Genomic DNA, 20,391 nt, shown 5'->3' with positions numbered 1-20,391 from the left:
TTCATACCATAAAAATTATGTCTAAGACATTTTGTCGAAAAATGAATAGTTTCGGAAATAATTGTTTGCTTCCATACTTTTTCCCCACCCTGTATATATAAACATTTTCTTACCTATATAACTTAGCAGTACTGGCAAAAAGATGAGACCATGTGCTGCTCCAAATAGTACAATACCCAAATACATTCTGAAGTAAAACACCTGCAAATAGCCTTAGCTGAGTAATTCTGAATATTTTTATATAATTAAAATACAGACAAATAGCAGAACTCCAATTATCTATTATTAATCATGATTAATAAATTTGTGATTAATAATGCAAGTAGATATTTATATCTGAATGTTTTTTAATGATAAAAACATTTTGAAAAAAAAAGGAAATAATAGATAAAAAATTATCCGCTATACGGAAAAGATATACCAATATAACACTATTAAAGATAACAAAAATTAAAGTATGTTTCTGCATTTAAAAAATGGCAATCTTACGCAAGTTTACCCTATATAATACATAATAAATGTACATATATATATATGTATATTTATTGTATTGTGTGTGTGTGTGTGTGTATATATACAGGGTAGGGCATTTTAACCAATACACGCGAATAATCTCGAAAAGGAAAAATTTGTTCAAAAAATGTTTCAAAAGAAGTCCTTAAGGTCAGGTCTATGTTATATAAAATTTGTTTAATAAAATCCTCCATTTTTTATTGCGAATTTTGTAACTTATTTCAAGAGCTTTCCAAAATACTATAATAAAGTATTTTTTCGTTAGGTACATTTCGAGTCGAGGTTCGAAAGTTACAGTACTATCGGCATTTGTATTACGTAAAGTGTCCGACCGACGATTAAAACCTTTTGAATGTTGTTCAGGATCATGTCCTGGATAACATTTGTTAAGATCAAGATCATTGATGATTGTTTCTCTTACTTTCAGTTTTACATAAAAACGAATTTTCAGTGCAAAAATGAAAATAAGAGAAAGTCACTAATGACTTTGATCTTAAGGGAGTCTTTCGGTTTTTTGAATTAAAAAAATCGATTTTTTTTTCTTTTTTCGAAAGCTTATAGTCTTAAGAATACCCCCCTAAAACATTTTTTGGGAAAAAACGAAAATTGTCCAAGTTATACGAGATAAAATGACGTGGTGTTTGGGGCCGCTCGATCGATTCAAAGAGCGATCGTCAACCAATTGTCATAGGGCGCGTATACTTTAGATCCACTATATATGAATTTGTTTACGTAATTGTGACGCTGTTTTCCCCCCTTTGTTCTCATTTTTATTTTTATTTCAATAACTACGTGACTTTATTATTTTGACATATTATAGCAAAAAATGTTTCATAAAACTTTAAACGCGTTTTTCTCGAAACCGTGTTTTCAAACATGGTAATCACGATTCCAAAGAAACTATTAATCCGACCGACTTCTACTTCAAAGGGTATACTCAGAGAACATGTCATTCTCGCCCGAACTAGAACTAATAAAAGCCTACGTTAATTTTTTCTATTTTTTTAAGCATTAATAAGAGGAAAAAATTAGCAAAATTCAAAAAATTTTTTTAAACTGTCGCCATTTTGAAAATATGCATACGATATTAATTATTCTAGTTCGGGTGAGAATTACAAGTCCACTGATTAAGAAACCGCTTTATTTTTTGTTTTCAGACTAACGATACGACCTGTATTATGATTACCATTTGACCGTGTTCGCGGTGCAGGCTCAACTTCAGCGCCATCTTTTTACTACTTTGTAAATAATAAAAATTACAAAAAAATATTTTCTTACATGTTCATTGTATGCACTTTCTAGACCTGAATTGATTTTTAAGTACACTTATATCCTTATTCATTAAAAAAATTCTCAAAAAATACGTTTAAAATCAGCTCTAAAACTGAAAGACCCCCTTAACAAATGTTATCCAGGACATAATCTTGAACAACATTCAAGAAGTTTTAGCCGTTGGTTGGATACCTTTTTAGAAAATTTATAATGCAAATGCCGGCAGTACTGTAACTTTCGAACCTCATAACTCGAAATGTACTTAACGAAAAAACACTTTATTATAATGTTTTGGAAAACTCTTGAAATAAGCTACAAGAATTCGCAATAAAAAATAGAGTTCCATTAAAAAAATTTTATGTAACGTGGACCTGAGCTCAAGGACTTCTTATCAAGGTGAACCAAGATCACCGTCTTTTTTGGATTATTAGATAATTGGTGTTTTATTTAGCAGTATATAATAAAAAAAAATGTACCTGAAAAATTTGACTCTTTGCAAAGCCCAATACTATAATGCCACCAAACTTTGTTAGCGTGATACCACTGAATACTGAACTCCCCATATTTGTCAATGCATCTGCGACTCTTTCAACTCTAGTTGCTTGAACTGACACGGAAAAAGAATGTACTAGATGACTGCAAAACTCGACAGCTATACCAACTGCCTATAATACAAATTAGTAATAGATAATACATTTTTTAACAGTTGTTATGTAATTTGTATGCGTTTTCTTATTTTTATAGTATATTATATGTTACTTATATGTTATTATATTATATTATTATATTATATTATATTATATTATTATAGTATATGACATGTTACTTATATATTATTATGTTACTTATTTTTATAGTATATTGTATGTCAATATTAATATACTACAAAAATTGTAATATATACTACGTAAAACCAGATATACAGATATATGTATATTATATATTATATATTTTTTTTAAATTAAAAATATAAACATTTAAACAAATTTCTTAATATAAAAGTTTTATAAAAATTTATATAGATAAAATACAATTAATTTTTTAATCTAATATTAACGAAAGAAAACCATTCATATCGTGAAAATTTATAATGCAAAAATATTTAAAATTGAAAAAAATAAAAATATTAAAAAATTTATAATAAACATTTTATTATTTCATTTCAATATGTTCCATATTAAATATCAAATTTTTAAATATATAACTATGAAAAATGCCCAGATGATAACAATAAACAAATCCATGTATAATATGTAAACAATATAAACTAAATATACTAATTTTACAATTATCAACTTACCATAACAAGATTTACTAGAGATACAGCATTCAAAGTTATGTGCCACCAATACATCAGACCACCAATGTTAATGACAATCATTGTGATTGTAATAAGAACCACGAGTGATGAGAAGATATCTAAACCCATTAATAAGAAAGTAACCACAAATATAGCTAGCAATGAGATTCCTATACTCTGCAATGTGTCAGGCCACATAGTTAGATACTGCTCATAAAATACATAGAAAACACTGTAGGGAAAAACTTCTATAGTAGTGTTTTCATAATGCCTTTTCAAGTTACAGTTGAGCATGTTGGTTATGTTCGCCGCTACTACTCTGGCTGCTCTCATCGATTCAAAATAATCGGCTGAAGTCTTGAGGATAGTATGATAAGCCATGAAATATGAAGCACCGACTGTTGACATTCCCGTTTTAGGATCAGTAATATAATTCACACCGTGTCCATAAGCTGCGTGACCTCCTTTAGCACATGTTTCGTCGGGATTGTCTTGCAGAAAGAATGATACATATTTGTTAAAGTCAACGGGCACTGGTCTGTGGTATTCATTCAAAGTAATATTGCAAGTAGAACATTGTCGACCTGTAATCCGAAAATACGTAAAACAATTGAATTAAAATAAATTCATTTATTATTGTAAAAAAAATATATATATATATGAAAGTATAATATACGCGATTATATTAATTTTATAAAGAAAAGTATATACCAGTATGTGGACAGAATGAATTGTTCGTAGGAAAATATTTACAACAACTGGATAATCCCGACCAATCGATATAATCATCCATCCAAGACGAAGCAGGTTTGGCTATATAAGTTCTAAAAAAAAAAAAATTAAAATTATTTTAACATCTAAAGACGAGTAAACATTGAAATAGATTTATTCATAAAATTTTCTATTTCGTGTTGTAATATACCTATTTGGTTGTTTAGATGCTGTAAATATTTGTGTCAATACTGAATCACTATTACAATATTGTCCACCACACACTAAGTTTTGCATTTCCGTATTTGAATAATTTAGGCCATCTTTGACGACGAAATACATTGGCGGCCCAATAGATAAGTAATTATTTAAAAACTGAAAAAGCAAGAATTTCAATTTTTTAATAATTCGTATTTAGCTCAATGTTTATACTCTAGTGGTTACAACATACTTTGAAATATTTAAGGACAAAACTATCTTCGGGCATAGAAAGTTCTTGATCAAGGCCGATTTCAATATGTGGTATTACGGCAATACTGCTACAGAGCCAACCGAAAAACACAATCATTACGATCGCGCGAACCCATTTTTGCAGTAACAGCGGGACGTATGCGACTTTGAAAATTTTATACAACATTCCATCTACTACTTCTTCTCCATCATCACGCTTAGAGCGAATAAAGCAACATACATCTAATCTGTTATTCTGAAATTATAAAAAGACTTTATGCATTTAATATAATCACGAATATAAAAGGTATGTTTAGGGATACGCTATTAGTATTATTTGTATCATTCTACTCTTGTTTTATGTTTTTAACAAACGATGAAAATAGAATGAGACAAATAGCGCTAGTAGTAGACGTCTCCCCGTATGCATTTAACGTATAAAATAAACAAAAGAGAGAGGGAGAAAAGAGAAGAAAATAAAATAGTAATGAAAAGCAAGTCTCTATAAAGTTTGTAGATAAAAATTTCGAATGAATTAAAATTCATTATATATATTATATTAACACACATAAAATTTTTATACATACTGCGTGCCGAATCGTATCAAGTGCTAAAAGACTGACAAAACATGTAATTTGTAATATGAAGTCCACTAATAATGCCATTCCAGCATAAAGAGCAAACGCTTTCACGGCAGGCATATCAGAAAGACCACCTGTAAACAAAAAAAGTCTTAATTGTAACAGTTTACTTGCAAACAATTTTTATTTTCTTTTTCATTAATTTTTTTATTTCTTCCGCGTATATTTACGATATTTTCTGCTAACACATACCAAGGAAAAAGCAACAGCTTTCCGATACACTTGTAAGTAACATACTAGGGCCAACTTGACCCAACGTACGGCCAATGTGTTCCGGGATTGATTCATTTGGACGTCTACCCTCCCTTTGATGAGTTTGAACGAGAATAAAGATATTATCTACTCCGACTGCTAATACCAAGAATGGAATGACCTCGATGATGATCAGTGTAGCTGGTATACCAATAAAGCCGAACAATCCAACTGAACAAATTACAGATGCCAACACTATGAGTACACCTCCAAGTCCAAGAGTAATCTTAGAATCGTGCTAAAAAATAAATGAATTAAATGTACAATAATATTAAATAAGACGTAAAATTAAGATTAAGCATGTAACATAACATATATTTTTACCAAAAGACGAGCGCATGATCTAATTTGGCCAAGAGACACCGCAATATATCCAAACATAATAATGTATGATACTAAAATAGTCACAATGTCCGATTGAGATTCACGATTCAGTTCATCTTCGATAGAACGCTCGGACGTGAATGCTATGTCCATAAATGCCGGTTTTCTTGTTGCTGTCCAATTTTTCATGAAGTTAATAAAGCTGAAATTAAACGATATACGATTAGTATAAGCTTATATGAATAAGAACTTTCAAGTTATCGTGTAAATTTACCTTTCTTCCCATTCCATAGCGGGTAATAATCTGGCTTTGTTGTGATAATTGTTTACAAGAAGAGTAAGGATTATAGCGGTTGCCTTTTCATATGATGGATTATGAAGATCTTGTCCCGGAGACAAAAATCCACCCACTGCAATTGCTGGCTCAACTGGACCGCCGTAAAGTGCGAGACATTCGGGATTATATGCATTTCTAAAAAACAAAAATATATAAATATAATTTAAAAAAAAATATTGTTATACACATTTTCAACAAGAGTATTACGCTTTTTCCAAATACTTCAGATTTATTAATAGTTCCGTTTCAACGATAATTCTTATCAACTTCTGATATATTCTTCAAATAATTGATTTTAAAAGTTTATCGTAGATTTTCACTTTTTCATATCAATGTAAAACAATTTATCTAAAGTAAATCTTATCACTAAAATACAGTTTGTTCTTTTATATCAAAATATCAATTTTTCTGCATATATTAAACATAAATATCCCTTAGAGTCTGTTTTTAATTTTTATCTCCTAGTATATAATAGCACTTTCATATTTTATACTTATACATATATAACTACGTATGTTTCTACAATTCTTTAAATTTTACTTATTCTCGTAAATATAACTACTTAAATGAATATAATATGATGTATGATTTCGTAAGAGTAGTCGATATGTTTCCAATCCTCATTACATACATGTCTACATCTCATTCAAGATTGATCGAAGAGTTAAGGATTGACGGTGAGAGAGTATGAGGATAAGTAACTTGTTTCGAAGATCCATATTTCAGAAAAAGACGGTTGAAATAAATAAATATGTAATATTGCAATCTTTTTCATTTTTATTACTTACTGTGAACAAACTCTAAAATGATCCAAATAGTTTACTGTATAATTTCCTTCTTCTTCTGAGTTTTCAAACGTTTTTAAATCGTCTTGCCAGTAACCCCAAATACTTTGAATAGTACAATGCGAGACGGTTGTTGGGCCGGTAAATGGCCCAGTTAAAGGAGCGAAACATATGTCCGCTAACGTGTAGTTGTTAGGAGTAATTATATTTTTAATACCTTCTTGTAATTCAAAGACCGTTTTTAGAAAAGTATCATTAAACACGGGACCAAATACGATTGGTCCGTCGGATGTGTTGTGTACAACCTGTAATTAACATTAAACAATTATATAACATAAAAATTACAAAATATAATAAATCGAAGTTAATACATATAATCTATTTCTACAAGGACCGATAAGAAACAATTATATTACTGCTTTTTTTATTTTGTAGATATATATTAAAAATTTAATTTGTTCTATATATGCAAAGATAACTTAAGATACTCTAATATATTTTAGTAATACATACATTCGGTAAGCCAACAGAAGTAATAATAATTTGTTCATTTCGATAAAAGGGTTCAAAGTGTTTATCAAAATATTCTCTTTCAATGCGCGATCGAGAATGCGGAGATGCCCACAATTCCACAGGATCTGTAGTAACTTTCATGTATTTTATTCCATGTCCCAAGCCAACAATCAATAGGAAGCCAATTAAATTATATCATAAAATTTAAATTATATTACCTGTTCCCCATTTGCAGAAAAATTCTTGCAAAAATTTGTCAGTACCTGCTCCAAGTTTTTCAATGAAGGTAGATTGTTCTTGATCAAAGCCAGCTGGTAACTCATCGGAGGATATAACACCTAAAAAAATATTTATATTAAATATAATACATTTATGGTTTATAAATATTCGATTAAGCACCATTATGTAGCTTAAACAATCTTGAGTGCAAAAGTGCTGTAAATAATTAATATTCTATCGTTTATAATTGACATAGACTGTTAGCTTCCAGCTAGAATACAGAACATTACACTGTGTGTTCCATCATGTAAGATATTTGTAGGAACGCAATTTAGTTTCACAGTGTAACACCAGAATGTATTGTCTTTCATTCTTATTCTTATAATTATATTTAGCGCATCAATAATAGATTAATGATTTTAATTTAGACTTAAGTTATAAATCTTTCAGAATTGACGGTTTTTGACGATTTTATAACAAAATAAGTATGGTCCCCAAGTAACTTTTTGAAAAGTCAATAATATTAATATGTTTTATACGCTCATACTCTGCTTTTTACAGTGTCGAGTAATGTAACACTGAGTCACAGTTGGAATATTTTGTGTAAGACAGTGTTATACTGTATCATCTATGTATGTTGTTGGAAAACACCCATAGTAATGTTACAAGTAACCAATTTGTTGTATGAGTATAATAACATTTTATAAAAAACTTAAGTTCTAAAATTGAATAATTTTTGAACTTAACAATAATAAAAACAATAATAAAAACAATGCCTTAACTTTAATTATAATTAATAATGTTGAGACCAATACATTACGTTACTTGCTACAAAAAATAAAATTTTTTATACATGGTATGCACTAAGTAGGCTAAACGATTTTAAAGGATGATCCTCACACAAATTCAAAAACTTAATATAACTATATGTCTAACATGACTCAGTTTCAAAGATATAGGGTGTCAAAGTTGAAGGAAAAATGTTGTTTTTCTTAGAAATTTCGAAAATTACTCGAATGATTTTGATGAAATTACTTTAGATAATATATACTCAAGTTATTTTGAAGATGCTGTTTATAGTATCATAAAAATAATTTGAATAGTTTTCAAGATTTTTGGAAAAAATAAAATTTCTTGACATCTTGTATTTCTGAAAACTAAGCCATTTCCGACATATGATTATATGTTATATATATATATAGAATATAGTTCTTTAATTAAAATTAACATAAAATTATAAGAAATCAAATTTTTTTGAATTACTAAAATTATTAATTTTGTTAACTTACAAGAAAATAACGCTTGAAAAGTAATATAGAATATGTGATTTAGGATAAATATGACTAAAAATGTTAAGATATAAAAAAGTTCCCTTCAATAATGTTAGACAATCCATTCCACTAATATTCTAAATAAAACGACTTGTACATATTTTTTAAATTTTCATTATTTTTTAACTATTTTCATAAGTTAGGTAAATTACCTATTTGAATATAACATATTCCACATGAGGTAACACACAAAATTAAATTTTGCTTCACTTTTTTTTCGAGATCATTCTTTAATGTTATTGATGGGAAATTCTTTTTCTAGATTAAATTTATAAACAGAACATCTTACTTATTTTCTAATTAACTATTTAAAGTAATGCCTAGAACATACACATAACATATTGTAACATGCAAAACATAAAGTATTATAAAAAAAATATACAATTTAAAAACATGAAACAAAACATACGAAATAGTTGCAACACAATTTTTGTGAGCAGAGAAATGATATTTGTAAACTACTTTTCCAATTTTTAAGAAATTTATATGCTTCTTTAGAAACTTGAAAATATTTTTTTATAACACTTATTCGTGAATATTGTATATAAATTATAAGATTATACAGCGTAATATATTAATTATCGGAATACAATTCATCAAGTTCATGCTTTTTTTATGTAATAGTAATTATATAAAATGCAAACTTTTCAAGCGTCAATCTTAAGCGTTAAAATTTTTAGTGCAATAGATAATTATCATAATTTGTCACGTAAAAAAATGTAAATATGCAGTATTGCAAAAGATATAAGTTATGTACAGCTTAGTGCTAAAACACTTGATAAATCCAAGTGCAAATAATTGTGAAAATAAGTGAAAAATTTGTCTAATGCGCAATTGACATCCTGGCAAGTACGATCTGTAAGGGCTGAAAATAAAGCGAAAGACACAAAAGCTGTAAAGCAATAAAAAAAGCTATAACAGGAAAACAGCAATGACGAACACATCGTAGATAGTAGAGCTTTAGAATCGAAAAAACCTACTAGAACGCTTAGACTGAAGTGGACTGTCTTCTTGGTCAGCGGCGAGGGCAATACGAGCACCATCTCCTGGGTGGTGTAATCCGGCAGCTAGCCGTCTACCCACCTGTCTTCCTACCTCCTCTCCTCGTGCAACTATACATATGCGCACACCATACATACACAACCTATAGTCTGTACTTATTTTGTATGACATAAGTATTATATGGAAATCATATATGCTTCAAGTAGTTTATATGTTTCAAGTTATAACAAAGTAAAAACTCGTTCCACACACGGAAAGTTATTTTACCAGTAATTCACACTTATTACAATCTAAATAATATCAAATAAAACTCCATACATTAGTTCATAAAATAACAAAAAGTTAGTGCAAATGTTAACACTAACACTTCTAAGAAAAAAATTTAAAAATGTGCAATAAATATTTTACGAGCTGAAGTGGATGACACGTATTCACCATAAAAAATTACTTTTTTTGAAAATAATACTTAAATAATTAATACGTAATATCTTGCAAATTTTATATAACTCTGTGTGTGAATATGGCTATCTTTATATTAATTTATAAATGTAACCATATTGGTAAATTGTCTTAATATTTCTCACAAAAATAATGTTTGTTTTTTAATACATTTGTAAATAAAGAATTAATATTTTAGCGTTATTTTATGTTTTTCAAAGCTTTAAATAAAATAAGTGCAAGAAAAAGACCTCACAAAAAACAATAGCAGCAATAAAATATATCTAAAAATTATTAGAATAAATTAATCACATAATCAATTCTTCATCTCCACCCTTATTTTACATATTTGCTTAGAGATAATTAATAATAATAATAACACAAATTAACTGCATTAGTCACTAACATATTCAATAAATTTTTTAAAAGAATTACATGCAAAATATAATAAAAAAAATAGCTTTAATGGAAAAACCACAATACATTTTCCATTTTCATAATTTGTTATGTTTAGCAATAATTTTATATATATGTATATTTTTATACATTGATATATAGGTATACATATATATGTATATAAAATATACATATTGATCTTTATTATCTAAAACATCTTCGTTTCTTTAAAGAATAAAATAAAATGTTCAATGAAATATTCAGTTCAAAAAGGCATATTACAGTTGGGCTGCGTTCGAAAACATCATTCGAGTGTCCTCCTGTATCGTTTTATCCTTATTATTCACTCAATGTTAAACGAGGATAATATGATACCTGGGTGATGTTTCCGAACTCAGTCTTGATAGGAATCTCAAATGTATTAAAGTCTAGGGCAGTTATTTCAAGCATTTATTTATTGCTAAGCATCTGTACTACTAAGTACAGTGAATGTTATTTTCAAGCATATTGAATCATAAGTTGTTCATTGCTTTACTTATAGTAAGGTATTCTTCAGTGATAAAATCTCAAAATATTTTTTATCTCTAAAAAAAAAAAAACGTTAAAATTGATGTAAACACATGAATTTAAGGGGCCGATTCTGTAACTCTTAACGACAGTCGTTTAAGAGTTACAGAATCGACCCCTTAGTTACGAGGTTATTTGAAAGTTGTATCATTTAACATTTACAATATAATATTTTATAGGATCGTATATATGATAACACAAACTGTAGAAATCAAAGCCTTAAAGGGTCTAGCTGTCTCTTAATGCTTGTATGATTCTTATGTTAATTTATATACTACGTATGTAGTCCCTAGAAACGCGCGCCGAAATTTTTCTTGAAACGCTAACTCTACTAAACACAACACACTATCGCAGTAATATCGCAAGGAACTACATATGTAGTGTATAAATTCACATAAGAATCGTACAAGCATTAAGATCCAGCTAGACCGTTTAAGGGTTTGATTTCTAGTTTGTGTTAACATTTTACGTTGTCGAATTCGTCAAATTGGTTATAATACTATGTAAAAACATAATATATATATATATATACCATAAAAAAACATAAACCTCAAAATCTAAAAAAAATATTTTGGGAAAATTATTACCAACCAATAATATATATCAAACTGAATAATCATCTTTAGATATTTTCTTCTATTTTTGAAAGTGTAATAGATATTTTAAATAATAAAAATTATGATTATTATATATACATATATATACCTTTATATATACATATATATACCTTTATATATACATATATTTACCTTTATATATATATATATTTAAAGAATATAATTTCGATATGCGTAAATCGCATCAAATTTCTTACCTATACGTTTCCTATGGCTGAAACACATCATTAACAGAAGGAAAAGGCAGGAACCACATACAAAAATAATTGTCATTATAACTTCGTAACCATCATAACCAAATATTGAAAATGGCGTTGGTAATGGAGGCATCGGTGGTGGTGTTGGACAACTTTGTTCACAATCGACACAGCTGCAAGCTGGCGTGTTTTTCTATTAAAAAAAGTTTTTATATATATTATATAACTGATTGTAAGAACTTGTTAGACTTGTCTATCTTAACTTTTGATCGTTAAATCGTAGAATGATAAAAAATATAAATGTGCGTTAATAAAAATCTAATAACTCGCATTTTTGTTTTGTATCATTATATGTTTCAGTAATTACAATCTATTCTCTTTTTTCATAATTAATTCATTCATAATGTAAGACATAAGGTAACAATTGTTTAGAAAACTTGTATTCACAATAAAAGTGATTTATCAATATTTAGCAGATCCTTATAAATGAAAAACTCACAGCAAATGAATGCATAATTTGCTTATTTAAGTTTTTTATGCTGTAAATGAACTATATAGATTTTAAAAAGCATTTTCGAATGTATTATTATAGACATATAATATAAAAACATATACACATATTATATATATACAATATATATGTTTTTATACATATAATTTTTTAAAATGTAATACTAACGTTTAATGCCTTGTTGCACGGTGTGATTATAGGATCTAATGGCGTAAATAATCCGACAGGATTATCAGTATTTATATATGTAATTTGGAAAGGTACAAAAACATTATTCTCCGCATCACCCATAAAGTGAAACCATTTCAATGGAGTACATCTACTCGCTCCCCATTCTCCACACATTATATCCAATGCTAACTGCCCCGTACTTGGCACTGACACCTTATTGCACGAGTTAAATGTTCCATCAAGATATTTGTTCGTTATATATATATTTATTCCATTAACATATTCTACACCTGGAAAGAAATTCAAAATAATAAAACACGTATCAAAATGTTGTAACTATAAGATATTAAGTTTTAAACATTTTTTAAACATATAAAGATAGAATATAATAATTACCATCTGCCACGCCTTTCTCCGTAACGTTGACAAATTTGCTTTGGTTAACACCGCATGTGAAATCACAAAAATGCTTTGCTAAATTATCTAAGCAACTAGGGCATCGTTTTAGGAAATTTGACGCAAGCTGGATATTTGAGTCTAATGTAGTAAGTTGCTTAGTATCACAACAAGTATTAATTCCTTTGCCATCATCCACTAACAAATGTGGACAATGCTTAGCCAACAATTTCTGTCCTTCAGAATTTAATGGTTTTGCTGGCCCATCATAAATACAATTTTTTATGTGCATAGATGCATCCGTGTAACACTCTCCATACCATATACAATGACCATTTTCTTCACTGACAACCTGTTTGTAAATAATAATATGTTCAGACCTTCTTTAAATAATCTACTATTTTGTGAAGCAAAACAGCCGATAAAATTAGCTTTAATTCTTTTACAGTGAAATATTTTTCTTATACATTACAGTTACATATATCTACTACCCTCCTCCCCCCCCCCTCCCTCAATAATGTATCACTATAAATATATTAGATAGTATTTTACAACGGATTTAAATATTGTTGTTTAATGTACGAAGTTTCACAGACTGTGTTCACACAAGGCATATATAAAGATATATATATATATATATATATATATACACAAGGTGTCCCGATCTTTTTTGCCAATCACTTTTGTGTAGATAGAGCAGATTAAACTGAAAAGTCCTGTACCATTTTGCAATTTTCGCAATAGTTAACAAGATATTAATTACTAAAAATTGCAAAATCTTGGTCTTGAATAATTTTTTACTCAAATACTATCAACTTCACAGAAAAACTGCAAGAGACAAAAATTATTTACTTCCTTCTCATAAAGTTCTGAGAATTTTTTTAGAATTTTTTCAGAATTTTTTAATACCGTATTTTCTCATATTGGTAAAAATAAGAAAATACAATACTAAAACGTTGATAAAAAATTCTGAAAAAATTCTCAGAACTTTATGAGAAGAAAATAAATAATTTTTGTCTCTTGCAGTTTTTCTGTGAAGTTGATAGTATTTGAGTAAAAAATTATTTAAGACCAATATTTTGCATTATCTTGTTAACTACTGCGAAAATTACAAATGGTAGAGGACTTTTCGACTCAGTTTAGTTCGCTCTATCTACACAAAAGTGGTTGGCAAAAAAAGTCGGGACACCCTGTGTATATACATATACATATATATATATATATATATCATACATAAGGCATTTCCTAATTGAGTTCTTCGTGACCTACGTATTAAAGTCTGATAAGATTTATTTGAGTCAATGAGCTGAATTAATGATTTAATTGGCCTAATATAAAATACAATATTGAATGAACTCCAACAAAGGAACGATTTGTGTGTGTGTGTTTCTTACCTCTCAAAAGATATTCCTATACAATAATGCACATAACCAGTGGGAAATTAATTAAATGTACTATTAGAGTGTGTAAATTTAAAATTAATTTGAGATTATCAAATAATATTATTAACAATATTATTTAATTACCTCAAATTAATTTAAAATTTACACTAATAGTATATTTAATTAATTTTCTAATAAATAAGGCATTAATTAAGAGAGAAAGAATGTGATGCTACTTTTTTAATGGAAATAAAATTAACTAAATATTTCACATATGCACGCACACACGCATGCACACAAAGTAATTATTTACAATAAAATTTAAATTGCTTAATAAATATGATAAAAGAAATTTAAAAAATTAGAGATTGTAATTTTTCAAATAGATTAAAAATTAAGTGCACATAATGATATTTGTATAAAAATAAATATGTATTTATAGATAACATTTGTTAAACATTTATTAAATACAGAAATTATTAAAATTCTCAAATATTTTACAAATATTTCTTAAAATGTTGTTTATCTCATTAACTTAAATAATTTCTTGCTTTTGTATTTTAAATTAAAAAACGAAAATATATAAAAAAAATATATTTTAAAAACTCAGTAAAATTACTAACTTTAGTTTCCGAGGAAAATTTGTAATTATATTTACTTTATATAGAATTATTATGATTCGCTTTACACTTGTCGATAAGGAATTTAAATTATTTTAATATTTATTAGATTTAACTATTTAAATCCCAGGAAAAATATTTATTCTCTTTTATCATATTGTTTTAGATTTTATTAAAAACAAATATTTATTTAACTATAATGAGAAAAAGAAAAGAAATGAAAGAGATAATATTGGTTATGCATGAGAGTGTAAAATAGTGCACTTGTTCATTACACGAGAAATGATATTCGGTATCAGCTCTTCTTCGCATGAGTCATTCGTTTATAAGTTATGTCACGCAATGGATTTTATACTTTGAATTATACCCTGCATGAACCGACAGAATATTTTTTAACCGTCTATAAGTGATTTGATGAAACTTACAAAAAAAACTACGTGATTTATAATCTTATCGATTTTAATAACGTAGTAAAAAAACTGCGTTTACAGTTTAATTTGCATATTTTATGTTAGATAATTTGACTTGCGTAATGCATGCGCAAAAAAAATTAATAATACATTTAATATGACGTAATGATATGATATCTGTTGTATTTAGAATTAAAAATTACTGAAAAAAACTAGAAACTTTGAGTACAAAAAAACCCTAGTAAAATCAGTTTTTACTCCGACTATAAAAGTTTTTTTACTCGAATATACATTTTCTTTGAATATTGAACTCTATATTATTATTCTAGATGTGAAAAAAAGTTTTTGCATTCGTCTAAAAGATTTTGTATTCTAATAAAGATGATTATAAACAAACTGCAGAACAATGGTTAATTCTAATTAGCCACAAACATACTTGCAATTAAATTCAGTTTCGAAAAGATAATCAATTTATTGAACTCCGCAACAACGCAAAGATGTTTTCACCTCGATGTTGACATAAAGTTATAGATACAAAATGATAAGTATACTGAAATAACATCGATATTAAGTGTTTTAACGAGATATCTCAAGAAAAATGTATTTTATACTTTTTTCAGGATTTTGATATTTTTGTTAAAGACTGGTATTTTACTCGGGTTTTCACTCCGAAGAAAAAAACCTGTTTTTTTATCTTTATTACATAATTTTACACAAGCATTTCATCAATAATTTCATACATGCAGTTACACAAATCTCTGAATAAGTCTAGTCTTAAATGTACTAGTCTGATGTAAGAAGGAATCTTATTTAAGTGGAATACTGGTATTAACAATAGCCTTGTTTCTAATCACACTTTAGCTCTTTCCTGCCGTAATGCGAATTCATACAGCCTCTGAGAAATCAGGATAACTCAATATAATAATTTCTCCGTAGGCCTAATATACATAATATACTTATTGCTGTATTTTATATATGTATAATATTTATCTACAATGAATTTGTTTATTGTGCAAAGATTAACAAGCGGACATGTTTCTCTCTTTAATAAATTTCTAAGATTTGCTTTAGAACTAAAATCCGTGAAATTCTGATTTTTTTAATAATAAAAAAAGGAAAATAATTAAAATCTAAAATCTGTACGCTCTTAAAAAGTATAAAACTGAGAAAATTAAAACTCTTTCTCTCCCTCTTTCTCGTTGCGAGATACAAAAAATAACAAAAAAAATCTTATTAAATTAAGTCTGCTCTTTCCTATATTAGTACAACTATAGGCACGATTCTATCAGTTTTGTTAAATATTCATTAAATATTCATTAAATATCTGTAAACTGAATATATTTATACTTTTTACTTTTTCCTCAATAGTTTCAAAGCATATGCTTTTAATTTTTATATTATCTTTACATATTATTTTAGGCCCGATTCTTTATCAATGATAAAGTAACTTTAATCTCGGTTCAATTTACTTAAGTTTACTGTTTATCTTTTTTTTATACTTGTGCCCGTTTCCACCAGAGGCTTTCCACGTCAAACGAGACATCTTTGAAATATTGTTATTTTTATTTTTTTTTTAATTTACTGATATATTTTACAGATAAAAATATGAGACACACGTTTTGCGAAAAAAAAAATTGAGATTCTTATGTGAAGTTATTCACGCTTGTAAGTTGCAGAAATTCATAAAAAATGTCGTTCATGTATGCAAACATTCAAATTATTATATCGTCGAAACCATTAATCGTACAAAAAAAAATGCAAAGACCAATTTTAAAGATCTTAAATTGACGTCTATTATAAGCTGGCACAGCCACTTCAGCACAATCAAACGCGACCTATACCACATTTTTTGCTATTTTTATGCTAATTATTTGTTCTCTTCCTGACTTTTTTGTTCCAGCCGATTCGCTGCCGGCGAAGTACACTTATGGCTGTGCTAGTTTAAGACAATTAGCACAGTCAAAGAAAACAAGCAGCAAATGAAACATCAAATACATATTTTTGTAAGGCTATTTTTTTCGTATACGTATACGGAACTGCGTCGTCTCTCTCTCTCTCTCACACAACAGAATTTTTTAACTATACATTCCATTCGAGTTCCATTTTGTAATTTTCAGGATTACTTCGTAATTGAAATGGGAATATATTTTTACAAAATTTTTTAATTGGTGAATTGATGATGAAAAATATTAATAAAAATTGTAAACAAATGAAAAATTATTTATTTATATAATGATAAATTAAATTATTTATATAATGAAAATTAAATTATTTATATAATGAAAATGATAAATTAAAAATAATACATCCATATAACAATTTAAGATCTTCAAAATTGGTCTCTTGTATTTTTTTGTATGACTAATAGTTTCGACGATATATTAATTTGAATGTTCGCATGAACGATGTTTTTTATGAATTTCTGCAATTTACAAGCGTGGATAACTTCACAAAAACAATCTCAAATTTTTTTGGCGAAACACGTGTCTCATATTTTTATCTGTAGAATATATCAGAAAATTAAAAAAAAAATTAAAAATAACGATGTTTCAAAGGTGCTCGGTTTGGTGTGGAATGACTCATCAATTCTAATCTTAATTTAATTGACTTTCCATCTGTTTTTAATTCTAAGAATTATAGGAAAGAATACATTGTATATAAAATATTCTCAGTACAATCGAACCGAATCTTATATTTTAAACAAGGAGGTATAATTAAAAGAAACATAATTGTGTGTTAACATAATTTTATATATATGTGTATATATATTTTCTAAAAATAATTTAATAAATTTCTATAAGAATTAAAGTAATTAAAATAAAAGAAATTGTGCTAAGAAGGGTTACGGAGCCAAATAAATAAAATTTTAATGTACGTATATAATACAGTTGACATTAAATAAAACATAAAAGTAAAAATAAAGATAAAAATAAAGCAATTAAAATTTGTTGAATTTTGATTTTATAATAAAAAACGAAAAAAAGGGGTAAAAAATTTAAAAACTATTATGAGTCGAAAATATTAAAACTGAAAAGAAAACATTCTCTTTTTCTCTCATTTAAAAATACAGGTAACATTATATAGAAAAAGTCTTATTAAATATTTTTTACACCTTTTTTAAAGCATCGGCATGGTTCTCTTCAAATTAATTTCATTAATTCATTAAATATCTATGTATGGACTCATTATATTTATTTTGTACTTTCTCTTTATTTTTATTTTCAAAGCGTGCTTTTGTACATGTACATAGCCATCTTACATACTAAAAAAGACAAGCTAAAGTTGAAAGGGACACAGTTATTGAATGATGTAGAGATGCTATGTGCATGTCGCAATATATATGTAAATCGTTCTTTGTCCGATAGTAAGTGGCTAACTATCACTAATGTCATTAAGCACTTAGTCGAGTCTTTCTTATGAACTACTAATCACACATCGACTGTCTTCTTTCATTCGTATAACAAGTACACATCAGCGACGGGGATCCGAAAAGGAAAGAGAGATGGAATTAACAGATTAATATTATAAGAGGATAAAGCTTCTAGAACATTCCTCCTGTTGGCAGAGTAATATGTCGACAGGATTTCTCTTTCGAGCACGCAATAGTCTCGAAAACGAGTAGATTAATTCGTGAAAGTCTGTTCAAAAACATCTTTCCGACCTCGACCCACAAACCCGAAAACATTGACGCGTGTTTATTCAAAATAGCAAGTTTTACTCGGATGGCAGCCAGAGGGAATAAATTCGATTGAACGAATTTCTTGGAGACGGGAAAAGCAGCTATAGGCTTTCTCAGCGATCAGCCGAGATGACGTCACGCGACGCGTAAGCGCCGTCGATTCTACTTTGTCGGGGTGTGGACAGTGTATAGACTGTATAGACAGGTATGGAAAGATGTAGCGCGGTAGTGTCTATATACGATATGTGGAAGTACATGTGTGCGTGCTCGCGTTCTCACGAACGCGAGCTGGGAGAGACGAAGCGACGAAGGCCGAGAAAACGAGCGTTGAAATGACGCACGCGCGACGCGCGTGCAACACGACCGTCGTAGTAAGGATGTGGCGTATATACACTTGAGACCATTGTCTTTATATGCAGGATGCGTTACTTACCAGACTTACGAAGCTGGACAGAGTCAACAGCAATAATAAGGGCCGAAGAACGTTACGTGTTACGGCTGCGCCCATCAAATTTCGATGAGCGGCCGTGCCTGCAGTCGCAGTCGTTACCCTAGTCCAGTGCATGGCGTTAATACGTTTTACACCGCCCGCTGAATTCGCTTCTCCCTGCTATCAGGCGCGATGCACTTAACCTCGCTCAAGCTCAACTCTATACGTGTACAACGTGTCGCCATGCGATCATTGCACACGGGACATTTCTTTCGACAATGTTCGTCGCGCAAGACGTCTCCTCGACGGCTCGACTAGTCTTGTGATGGTTTATGAGCCACACGAACAATTATGATCAACCTCACCGCTTGACAGCCGTCGACTGGTGCTAGTACTGCTAGTAGTGGTAGTTTAGTTAGTAGCGCCAGCGCCCGTCGCGCGACACTTGATTTGGTTCGATTCAGTTCGACTGTCGTCGGTCGCTGCCGTCGCGCGAGCGCCACCTAGCGACGCTCGACTGTTATTAATCCGGTGACCGCCGCGTCTCAAATCGATATAAATCACGCGCATAACTGCGTATCTTGTTACTTCTCAACACTTTTCAGTGCGCTCAGATAAAACTTCCAGGATATGTATTATGGAATTATTTAAAATAGATTCCGATTCGGAATTATTCAATTATTCTCTGAATTTCTATTTGTTTTCTAGGAAAGGCGAAATAATTCCGAATAATTCCATAGTACGTTCCTTCTAGGCTTGATATTCCGATAAGCAAATTGTGAAAATCTGTTACACAATATCATAGCATATCATGAACTAATGACAATTTTAGAATAATTATACTTGTATAATAATTTGGTATAACGCAACAGTTTTGTTAGAATAAAATTTCTAAATGATATTTGTCTAAAATTAGATAAATCTAAT

General features: G+C 28.8%; 1 protein-coding gene across 1 annotated transcript in view; it reads right to left on the bottom strand.

Annotated features, from left to right (window-relative positions):
• The window catches only part of Npc1a (Niemann-Pick type C-1a), a 26,992-nt gene extending 7,145 nt beyond the window's left edge, over positions 1 to 19,847 (bottom strand). Inside the window, 17 exon segments of the mRNA XM_018522574.1 lie at positions 114 to 201; positions 2,262 to 2,450; positions 3,086 to 3,669; positions 3,797 to 3,909; positions 4,008 to 4,171; positions 4,248 to 4,502; positions 4,834 to 4,961; positions 5,080 to 5,377; positions 5,464 to 5,665; positions 5,738 to 5,935; positions 6,589 to 6,890; positions 7,099 to 7,436; positions 9,629 to 9,760; positions 11,866 to 12,058; positions 12,545 to 12,837; positions 12,944 to 13,295; positions 19,468 to 19,847. Coding sequence (XP_018378076.1) covers positions 114 to 201; positions 2,262 to 2,450; positions 3,086 to 3,669; positions 3,797 to 3,909; positions 4,008 to 4,171; positions 4,248 to 4,502; positions 4,834 to 4,961; positions 5,080 to 5,377; positions 5,464 to 5,665; positions 5,738 to 5,935; positions 6,589 to 6,890; positions 7,099 to 7,436; positions 9,629 to 9,760; positions 11,866 to 12,058; positions 12,545 to 12,837; positions 12,944 to 13,295; positions 19,468 to 19,599 — 3,961 coding nt within the window. The 5' untranslated portion in view covers positions 19,600 to 19,847.
• Between the last annotated feature and the right edge of the window lie 544 nt (positions 19,848 to 20,391).

Source organism: Trachymyrmex cornetzi, unplaced genomic scaffold (assembly GCF_001594075.2).
Source record: "Trachymyrmex cornetzi isolate Tcor2-1 unplaced genomic scaffold, Tcor1.1 scaffold1354, whole genome shotgun sequence".
In the NCBI taxonomy this organism is placed as follows: domain Eukaryota; kingdom Metazoa; phylum Arthropoda; class Insecta; order Hymenoptera; family Formicidae; genus Trachymyrmex; species Trachymyrmex cornetzi.
Note: the sequence above shows the minus strand (reverse complement) of the source record. Positions and strands in the feature narration are given on the sequence as shown.